The sequence below is a fragment of the Seriola aureovittata genome, chromosome 23, assembly GCF_021018895.1.
Source record: "Seriola aureovittata isolate HTS-2021-v1 ecotype China chromosome 23, ASM2101889v1, whole genome shotgun sequence".
Lineage (NCBI taxonomy): Eukaryota > Metazoa > Chordata > Actinopteri > Carangiformes > Carangidae > Seriola > Seriola aureovittata.
Genome location: NC_079386.1, coordinates 17,490,863 through 17,501,719, shown reverse-complemented (window position 1 = coordinate 17,501,719; position 10,857 = coordinate 17,490,863). Strand labels below are relative to the sequence as shown.

Genomic DNA, 10,857 nt, shown 5'->3' with positions numbered 1-10,857 from the left:
CCCATAATGCAACCAAAAGTACATTTCATAAATGTGTACTTAACACACCCTCAGTTGGTAACACTGAGTTTCTGTTAAATTTTGTTTAAATCTTAAGCAACAGATTGTAAACTCAGATCTAATCTGATGGCTTTCACTATGACTGTGATTAACATTATAACACTTGTGTAAATCATTTACTTTTTATGTTGTATAAAGACTAGAAAACCAAAAGTAAACCAACAACGTGGCCTTATCTTGTCAGTGCGTTCAGTGACTCTACATGTCGGAGATACTTTTTGATTCAAAAAGCAACAAGTGAAACATTTTGGATGTAAAAGTAAGTAGCTGTTTATTATCCTGTGTGTTACCTTGTGATGTTGGATAAGCTGATTGCTCTGTGTGTGTCTGTCGTTGTGTGTGTTGTTAGTTCATGTCACGGTTTTCAACATGTGTAAGTACAGAGACGACATTTTGTCTCTTGAGAACTGAAGTGCGCAGCAACTTAAAAAAATTCTACCATTACAACAACAAACAAACAAAAAACAACCATGATAATTTAATTTTTCCAGTGAATGTTTTATTTGGTGGTTTATGGTGTTAATTATTAGTTGTATTGTGGTCTGTTGTGGCTGGGGCCTACACCCGGCCTTGTAAATTCTCAAGGGCAAATATGTTTAGACATTAAAACGCATTTGCGCCGCGGTGCATTTTGATTTTATTATCGCTAAAATTTGAGACATATTTATAAATGTAAATGATGACTAAGTCAATTATGTTTGGTGACAATTCTGGTTTGGTGGTTCTCAAAACCTTTTGTGTGGGCCAATTGCTATCCCCTATTATTAATGTTGATCATTGATTATTATTCTGTGTATAATTATGAGTACTATTATGTTTATCATTCTTATTAGTATCTAGATTATACTGTGTATTTTATACCAAATTTGATTGAACTGAGCAGTTCAGACATTACGTTACACCTGATAAAGATTAAAGAGTTTTTTGATTATTTATTAAGTTCAGTTTTACAATTTATATTTCCCCACCCTAACCTCCGCACAGTTACTCTCCAGCCATCGCTAGATTGAGGACTGAGAGTGAGAGTAAAAAACAACTACCTTTATGCAAAAATCTGTCCTTTACAAACCTCTTTAAATCTTTTTAGACTCCCACTGCTTTGTAGGTGAAATGGCTGAGCGGAAGAAGAAGCGTCCTGCCCTCGCAGGGCCCCACAGCTCCTCCCCTGTGACATCTGACAAGTCATCTGATCAGAAGATCAGTTCCTGTATCGAGCCGTCAGTCAGGTAATTTAGCCCATCAGAAATGAGCAGGTTGTGACGTCTTCAACAAACAGCACAAACAAAAAAACACCCAGTAAAGAACTCTGCACACTGCAAGAAGCTGTAAAGTCTTTTTTTTGTATATGACAAAAAAGTTTATATTTAGGCAATTTAGAAACATCCTTAACTTTTTTGCAGTATGTACCATGGATTAAATTTAAACCTGTTCTTGTGTCAAAGTCTTCTCCCTCTTTCAGATAGAGTGCATGCTCACTGTTCTCAGACTTTCACCTGTTGTTCTTCTTGATCCCCTTGTTTGTTGTGTATCATTAATTCATGTTGTATATCTGTGGAGTAAATGACCACTGAAGAAATGATGAGTAAATAAAACAATCTCTCTTCTTAGTTCAGAGATGAGTGCAGATGGGTCCACGAGTCCCAGCGGTGTCTCCATGAAGAGTGATGGATCCATGTACAGGCCAACTACCTTTGGTGTTAAGAAGTCCAAACGGTAACTCCACACTTTGTGCTCTGTAATTGAAGTATTGGTCTTGACAGAGCTGGACAAAGGTTACTCATACAGTCAAATAAACAAGTCAAAATTTCACAGTTAAACTGAATCCACACTTCTATCTTTTTGAACCATGTTAATCCATGAACCAACCTGCCAGCACTGGACAAGAAGAGACACGCTATCAATCCATGCCAACAACTCCTAGTTAATCTGACATGGAAACCACAAGGATCCGAATGTCTCTCATTATGAACTCCCTATACATTTAACGGGTCACAAAATTGACGGTTCAGTTCATATCACAGTTCTCAGTTCCATTCGGTAAATTTTGGAGCATTGCCAATTTCAATACATTTCAATAAAACAATCTCTCCTCTTAGTTCACAGATGAGTGCAGATGGGTCCACGAGTCCCAGCGGTGTCTCCATGAAGAGTGATGGATCCATGTACAGGCCAACTACCTTTGGTGTTAAGAAGTCCAAACGGTAACTCCACACTTTGTGCTCTGTAATTGAAGTATTGGTCTTGACAGAGCTGGACAAAGGTTACTCATACAGTCAAATAAACAAGTCAAAATTTCACAGTTAAACTGAATCCACAGTTCTATCTTTTTGAACCATGTTAATCCATGAACCAACCTGCCAGCACTGGACAAGAAGAGACACGCTATCAATCCATGCCAACAACTCCTAGTTAATCTGACATGGAAACCACAAGGATCCGAATGTCTCTCATTATGAACTCCCTATACATTTAACGGGTCACAAAATTGACGGTTCAGTTCATATCACAGTTCTCAGTTCCATTCGGTAAATTTTGGAGCATTGCCAATTTCAATACATTTCAATAAAACAATCTCTCCTCTTAGTTCACAGATGAGTGCAGATGGGTCCACGAGTCCCAGCGGTGTCTCCATGAAGAGTGATGGATCCATGTACAGGCCAACTACCTTTGGTGTTAAGAAGTCCAAACGGTAACTCCACACTTTGTGCTCTGAAAGAGCAAAAGTGTTTCAACTGGCTACATTAGCTAATAATGTGCCTTTTGTTGTTGTGTTTCAGCTCTGACTGGGACCAGTCTGATTCACCAGCAGCCGAACCCTGCCCGAAGAAACCCAAACAAGATCCTGAACACCAGGGGGATGACACTGGTAGGTTTAAATACTTACTGAAGAAAATTTGTACTATTACTATTACTGCTGCCACAACGAAGTCTAGTAACGAGATAGACTGACACTTCATCATTAGTGTTGTAGTTTCTATTTGGTTTTGTGCTAGTTTCTCTTGGCATTAAAAGGAATTCCATTTTCTTTTGTACAAATATGATGTATTTATCATTTAGAGCAGGCAAACAACCAGATAAACCAATAGCTTGGTGGAGGTGTCAGGTGCCAAATTACCTTCCACCTTGAAAAAAACCCCTCAAAGTCAAGATTTTGTGTTTGCTTGTGGTTTTGCATGACTAAGCTAAAATTATTTGGTATTAATCACACAGGTATTATTGGAATTTGCAATCATGCATTTTCTTGTTACAGGGGACACACGTCTTTTGGAAGCAAAGAAGAATCTTAAGAGAGAAATGAAAAAGAAATGCACTTCGATACCTGAAGGTAATAGTGACCAACAGAGTTCGCTGAACAAAATCTACACAGAACTCTACATCACCACTGGGGAGAGTGAGGAGCCACATCAAGAGCATGAGTTCAGACACCTCGAACGTAAAAAAACAGAAGCATCTCCTGAAGGTACAGTCAGCCTCAGCAACATCTTCAAACCTTTGCCTGGCCAAGAGAAACTCCACAGAACAGTCCTGACGAAGGGCATTGCAGGCATTGGAAAATCATTTTCTGTGCAGAAATTGATTCTTGACTGGGCCGAGGAGGAAGGAAACCAGGATATTGATTTTATTTTCTGTCTGGCTTTCAAAGAGATGAATTTGAGCACAGATACAAAAAGCTTGGACAAGCTGCTGAATGAATTCCACCCTGCTCTCCACAGTTTGAACGGTTCAACTGATTATGTTGAAACCAAGGTTTTAGTGATCCTGGACGGCCTGGATGAAAGCAGACTTCAACTGGACTTTGAGAACAATGAGACTGTAACGTCTGTCAGTGAAGTTACGTCTCTTAATAACCTCCTATCAAACCTGATCCAGGGTAACCTTCTTCCTAATGCAAAACTCTGGATAACTTCCCGTCCAGCAGCAGCCAATCAGATCCCTGCAAAGTATGTCGACATGGTGACAGAGATAGCAGGGTTCAATGAGTCACAAAAAGAGGAATACTTCAGGAGGAGATTTAGTGATGACTTGACTCTTGCTAAAAGAATCATTTCACATATCCAGTCTTCAGTGAGTCTCGACATCATGTGCCAGATCCCAATCTTCTGCTGGATTTCTTCTGTGTTATTCCAGGATTTTTTCAGTGGAGATGGCAAAGCTGAAACTCCTCAAACTCTGACAGAGATGATGGCACATTTCCTTTTTGTTCAGACAAAACGTAGAAGCAGAAAATATGACCAGAAGAAGATTAAGAAAAAAGAAGAGAATCTTCTGAAGACACACAGAGAATTTCTCCTGAAACTCGGCAAACTGGCATTTGTTCATCTGCAGAAGAACAACCTCATCTTCTATGAGGAAGACCTGGAATACTGTGGCATCGATATTAACGAAGCATCTATCCACTCTGGATTTTGCACCACAGTTCTTAGGGAAGAAGAACTCTTTTCTCAGAGAAAGGTTTTCTCTTTTGTTCATCTGACCATACAGGAGTTCTTTGCAGCTCTCTATGTCTATGACTGTTTCACAAACAAGAATACAACAGAGCTCAGCAACTTCCTTGATGTGAAAGACAAAGAACATACTTTACTTGATCTTCTAAAGATGACAGTTGAAAAAGTATTAGAGAAAAATAATTGCCACCTGGCTTACTTCTTGCGATTCCTCCTTGGCCTTGTGGTTGAAACAAACCGGAGAGTCCTTCAGGGTCTGCTGACGTCACCGGACCCAAGCCAAGATACCGAAAAGAAAATCTTGACTTACCTCAAATCCATCCGAAGAAAGACCCTCTCTCCAGACCGTTGCATCAGCCTTTTCCAGACCATGGTTGAGATGAGAGACCAGAAAGTCAAAGATGAGATTCAGGAATATCTGATGTTGGAAGATCGTTCAAAAACTAAGCTGACTCCTATGCACTGCTCTGCACTGGCCTACATGCTGCAGGTATCGAAGAATGATCTGGATGTTTTGGACTTGAAGAGTTACAACACATCAGATGAGGGTAGAAGGAGGCTGATACCAGCAGTGAAGAGCAGCAGAAAGGCAATGTAAGTTGACATAATTTAGTTTTAGTATTTCTTTAACTTGTGAGAAGTGTATGTTGATGTTCTTCTCAGGCTGTAAACAATTTCTATGTTCCACCAGTGAGACTGTCAGGGCAGCCTGCGAGTTCCCATTGGGGACAGTTCCTACCTTTCCCTAAATGGTCTTTTATCCTTGATACATATTTTATGTACATCATTAAACAGTTGTACCTCTTTCTTTATCATATAACCTTATTATCCACCCCTAGACTAGCAGACTGCAAAGTGACCACAGAGTGGGTTGAACACCTGGCGTTTGATCTCAAGTTCCCCAACACACCTCTACGAGAGCTGGACCTGAGCAACAATGACCTGAAAGATGAAGGAGTGAAACTGCTCTGTGATGGACTGTTGAGTCAATGCTGCAAACTAGAGATACTGAGGTATGTATATAACAAGTAATATGCCATAATGAAAATGGGTGTATCAAACTTCAACCTGCTATTCTCACTGTTTAAAGTCGTATCAAAATGTCTTGTTCCTTTTGCAACAATGCTTGATTCTTGTCTGTTGGAATCCATCTTTCTGCCAACTTTCATAATTTCTTTCTGATGGTCATAATTTATCTTCACCATGGTTGACCCATTCAGTTAATTCTTTAACTTCAACTTGCCCTTTCTTTTAATAATATTTAGGTTCTCTGTCTGAAATCAATAAAGATCAACCTTCTTTATATTCATTCAGGGTTGCAAGAAACTTACTGTTGGTGACACTGCTTTAGATAAATACATCTGCTGATTGCTGATTAACCAAACACTGTGTTTTCTCAGGTTGTCAGGTTGCATGGTCACTGAGACAGCCTGTGGTTTTCTGGCCTCAGCTTTGAAATTCAACCCCTCCCATCTGAGGGAACTGGATCTCAGCTACAACCATCCAGGAGACTCTGGAGTGAAGCTTCTCCTTGAGCTGAAGGATGATCCACAATACAAGCTCAGCATACTCAAGTAATTATAATCTCAGCCATGTTTTAAACTGTTAACCAGACATATATTTGTCAAACCAACCAGTTATTATTCATCCTGTAAGTATTTTCTCTTTTTAAACCAAATCAAACCATTTCAAAACACTTCTGATACACCAGAAATCTTACCTTTGTGCCAAATGTCCAAGTTGGTATTCAATTATGGAATGGGCTCATTGTTGCCCCTAGTGTCCATTGGGGAAAAGACACCAAGTCACAACAGTTCAATAGTAAAATGTAGTCATGTACAATAGCACCACAGGTTGGCTGACAGTAACAATAGATGCATATACTATAGATTTACCGTGGACAGATCTGATACTCTGCTAGCAAAGGTTTTGAGAGCAACAGTGTTGGTTACATGGTTGTTCTTTGTCAGAAGATTTTAACCTTCGTTTTTCTCCGCAGTGTTGAACATGGTGGAAAACACCGGATGATACCAGGATTCAAGAAATGTAAGTAAGCAAAGCATGCAGCCGGAGGTCTATGCAGGTTTTCAGAGAACAGCAGTTCTAGATTTCTTATATTTCGACAAACTTTACCCTGTAATGGACTAATAAAAAACTAACTAATACAACTAGCTATAACTAACTACGACAGGACAGTTATACTTACCGTTTGGGTTGTGGATGGCTTTCATTGTGAAATCAAACATTTCTGTCACTGAGGCACCCGCACATTTTTTATTGGAAGAATATTGACTATTCTTCTTTGAGGGAAGGCACTCTGAACAACAAACACAACTTTATCCGACACATTTCTTTGTCACCTGCTGACTGGAGTGCTGTGCAGCAGCATTGTGCTTAGTGCTGCCAGTAGTGACCACAAGCTATATTGTTAAAGTCTATGCTGCTGAAATGATTTGTTTCCTTACCTCCAGATGCCTGTGAGCTCACTTTGGATCCCAACACAGCCCACAAGAACCTCCATCTCTCTGACGGGAACAGGAAGGTGACCTGGACGGAAGAGGAGCAGTCGTATCCAGATCATCCAGAGAGGTTTGATCAGTGGCCACAAGTGCTGTGTGAGAAGGGTTTAAATGAGCGCTGCTACTGGGAGTTCGATATGTTGAAGCCCTTCAACATTGGGGTGACATACAGAAGCACTGAGAGGAAAGGGGATGTGAATGATTGCAAGCTGGGACGCAATGACAAGTCTTGGAGTCTTAATTGCTGTAATGCTGGTTGTTTTGTTCTGCACGGCAACAAGCGTATCAGTGTATCTTCCCTTTCCTCACGCTCTAGTCGGGTGGGGGTGTATCTGGATTGGCCGGCTGGCACTCTGTCCTTCTACAGAGTTTCCTCCGACAGTCGGATTCGCCTCCATACCTTCAAAACAACATTTGATGCACCCCTCTATCCTGCTGTTGAACTTCGCACTCATTCCTCTGCATTACTTTGTCAGCTACCATAAACAAACTTTAACCGCAACACATGAGTGACCTTACGCCTAGATTTGCATAAGGTCGTGACATGTCCTATACGAGCAAGGGGCTACTTACTTGTTACTACCAATAATTTTAGCAATCTAGACTTGACATTTTAGAAACCACACAGGATTAATTGCTCCTATCCTCAGTATCAGGGCGGGTTTGCGTGAAGTGAAAGAGGAATATGTACTATATCGTTTTGTCAGTCAGTCCACCACTCAGACTGAAATAGCTCAACAACCATAAGATGAATTGCCATGAAATCTGGTACTGACTTTGGTCATCCTTTGTATTTTACCCTAGTGCCATCATGAAGTTGAGGTTTTGAGGAAAATTTCTCAAAAGCTGTTTGGTAGCTTATTCTGAAATTAGGTACATTCATGTCGCCCTCAGAATGAATTGTAAAAACTTTGGTGATCCCTTAACTTCCCTTTAAGACCATCATTGGGTCTATTTGTCCAATACTTTAGTTAATTACCAAATAACTTTACTTAACTGAGTCACTATCATAGTGTTGAGGCCTCTGTGGTGTTTCATTTTATATAGTGGGATCTTGTTGCGAAACCTTGACCAAAAGGAATACTTTTTCTCTGCTGGTTCGCACTGCAAATGGTGGTCAAGACATAGTCCAGCACATAACCCCTGGGCACATCGCAACGTGTCATTTAGTCTTAGTAGGGATTAAACAAACCAGACACAACGTATTAATTTGTGAGTTTTAGAGTTGTGCTTCATCAGATTTTGTTACTGTGAGATGGAGCTAGGCTAGCTGTGCTCTATGCTAAGCTAAAAGTCTCCTGGCGGGGGCGTCGTGTGGCGTAGTGGTCTAAGCAGGCGCCCCATGTGTAGAGGCTACAGTCCTCGCTGCAGTTGGCCCCGGTTCGAGTCCCGCATCGGACGGCCTTTACTGCATGTCATTCCCCCTCTCTCTGCCTCCCCATTTCCTGTCTCTCTCCACTATCCTGTCCAATAAAGGCACAAAAGCCCAAAAAAATATACTTAAAAAAAAAAAAGTCTCCTGGCTTTCAAGTTTCAAGCTTCAGACTGGGTTTAACTAAAAAAAAACAAAACCAACTTGTGTTTCTTGGGTGTTACAAGCGTTGTAAAATGACTGCAGTGAATGCTTTGAAAATAAAGGTTGTAAAATTGGTTAAAAAGTGGATTTTTTTTGTTTTTTTTGTGGGTGGGGGATGTTTGGTTCTGGTGTATTACACTGTCCATCCAGGTTTTGTTTTAGGTGAACTGAACATTTATTTAGTAATCTTTTCTCTGACATTCTTAGAAGGACTTTTTGACTTGTTTGAATGTTTGTGTTGTTTTAGTCACCTCGTGTCCTGGCCTTTGTCGTACATCATCTGTACTGGTTCATGTCCACTACAACAGAACGGCTTGTCCACCTCGTCATATCTGGATGAATGGTTCACTGCTTTGGCTGACAGTAACGGGCGGGGCAGTCTGGCTGCTGCGAGTCCCAGCTGTCACCCGTCCTGCACCCTACCCCACTCCAACGCACTGAGGGAGGGTGGGGCCACTTCATCCAGAAGCACAAAAAGAAGAGAAGAAGATACAATAGATATGAGCTGTGATAAACGTGACGTACAAAATACAGTTAAGATATGACAGGAGCTCTTGGGTTATTGAGTTTTTCCAATTTTAAATATAAATAACATAGAAATAAAATACAAAGTGCCGACCCATCTGCAGCAAGTAGTCTGACTAACACAGAAACAAAAGATAAAAAGAAGATAGAAAGACTAACAAAGAAACAAACAGAAAACTATCATTCTTAAGCAGCTCAAATCACAAAAAATCACATAATACATCTCAGGAATCACAGTTATCAGTTTCTGCCTATGTAACTCCAGTCTTTCCTTTTAGCTCCCATATTTTATCAAGTGTATCTCCATTTTTCTGCAATGTATATTTATTTTTTCTAATGCCATCTCCCTAATTCACTTGACTATAGATGCTTTCTCTTTAGTTCTCCAGTTCACAGCTGTCAGCATCTCTGCCTACAAATATAAATACAGTCAGTGTTAATAATCAGATCCTGAGGTTTCTAATAAAATCAGTAATTAGCTGGGATTTATGTATTTATTACTGGTTAATAAATCACTTATATAGATCAGTTCTAACCTAATGTTAATAAGAACAAACTTTACCCCCACAACCTGGCAACCCAAAAGTTCTCACTAATGGCTTATAACTGATCTGCAAAGGATTAGTAAACACTTTATTGACCATTAATAAAGCCATTAATTACAGCTTACAAACAGTTGAAAGAGTTTGTGTCGTTCACACTCAGACGTCTTAGTTCATCACAAGGTAGTTTTCTAACTGTACCTAGAAAAAAATCTGGATCCGCGGAGGGCGTTTTGTGGTTTCAGTCGACACACATACTGATACCAATATATCTGCAATACAATACAGAGACCTGTGTGTAGCTCTACACAGTACTGATGCTCCCTAATATAAGTGAAACTGACAATAGTGACAGAAACAGTAACATCTCAAGCCACGCCCTCAACAAACATTTGGCTTCATGAAATATTTAGCTCACTAATGCAGGAGAATTATTTATTACTTCTACTATTACAGTAATTTATCATCATTTATTTATTAGTTTTGGCTCTTAATTGCTTTGAAAGTCTGTTTTGTAAGTTTTTGTAAAAGAAAAAAGAAAACATGCAGAGGAAGTAACTGAGGAAGTAGTAGTAATAGCAGTAATGGGCCAGTCTCAAAATGAACGACACAAGCAGAAGTAGTGGTACTCGCGCTTTTACAGTTGCAGTAATGAAATAAATATTTATAATGGTTTCGATGTTTTAAAGTTCATAAACACACGAGAGAAAAAGAAAACAAAATTATAAATGATCAAACTTTTAGATATTTTCTGACAGATTCTTATCAAGATGTAATTTTAATTTGCGTTTTGATTAGAAAAAATATCTCAAATTGTATTCCTTTCTTTATTAAAATGTTAGTCAGATGTTTGGGACATTGAAAATTAATATATATGTCTGTTAGAAAAGAAGTGGATTTTTTCATCAGACTGAAGGATGTTATCTCCATCTCTGCTGTCAGCAAGTATTTCCAATCAGTGCTGTCTTGCCTGGTAACATTTCTCTCTCTGTTATCCCTCCTTTCTCATTATCCTCCCCTATGATCTTCTCTTCTTCCTCTCTCCTCACCTCCTCCTCATCCTCTGCAGCTGTGTTTCTGGTTCTCTGTTCTCCTGCTGGTGGAGCTGTTGCTGCAGAAAGAGGATTTCCTTTAAAAAATAAAATAATTTTGAAAATCATTCTCACAGCTCTGTGTGGCCATTTCGTGTC

The 10,857-nt window shown here is 39.7% G+C and overlaps 1 protein-coding gene across 1 annotated transcript; it reads left to right on the top strand.

Moving 5' to 3' along the window:
• The first annotated feature begins 902 nt into the window (after window positions 1-902).
• LOC130164628 (NLR family CARD domain-containing protein 3-like) lies at window positions 903-8,470 on the top strand. The gene is made up of 10 exons (XM_056369483.1): window positions 903-1,286; window positions 1,669-1,773; window positions 2,157-2,261; window positions 2,645-2,749; window positions 2,838-2,926; window positions 3,311-5,099; window positions 5,345-5,518; window positions 5,906-6,079; window positions 6,505-6,551; window positions 6,977-8,470. The coding sequence occupies exons 1-10, from the start codon at window positions 1,171-1,173 to the stop codon at window positions 7,507-7,509; spliced, it is 3,237 nt and encodes a 1,078-aa protein (XP_056225458.1). The 5' UTR covers window positions 903-1,170; the 3' UTR covers window positions 7,510-8,470.
• The last annotated feature ends 2,387 nt before the right edge of the window (window positions 8,471-10,857 follow it).

What these genes read in the sequence shown, in the direction of transcription:
- LOC130164628 (XM_056369483.1), top strand. Translation starts at nt 1,171, where the DNA reads ATGGCTGAGCGGAAGAAGAAGCGTCCTGCCCTCGCAGGGCCCCACAGC. An exon ending in GGTGTTAAGAAGTCCAAACG is followed by an intron (nt 2,262 to 2,644) that starts GTAACTCCACAC and finishes CTCTCCTCTTAG; the next exon opens with TTCACAGATGAGTGCAGATG. An exon ending in GATACCAGGATTCAAGAAAT is followed by an intron (nt 6,552 to 6,976) that starts GTAAGTAAGCAA and finishes CCTTACCTCCAG; the next exon opens with ATGCCTGTGAGCTCACTTTG.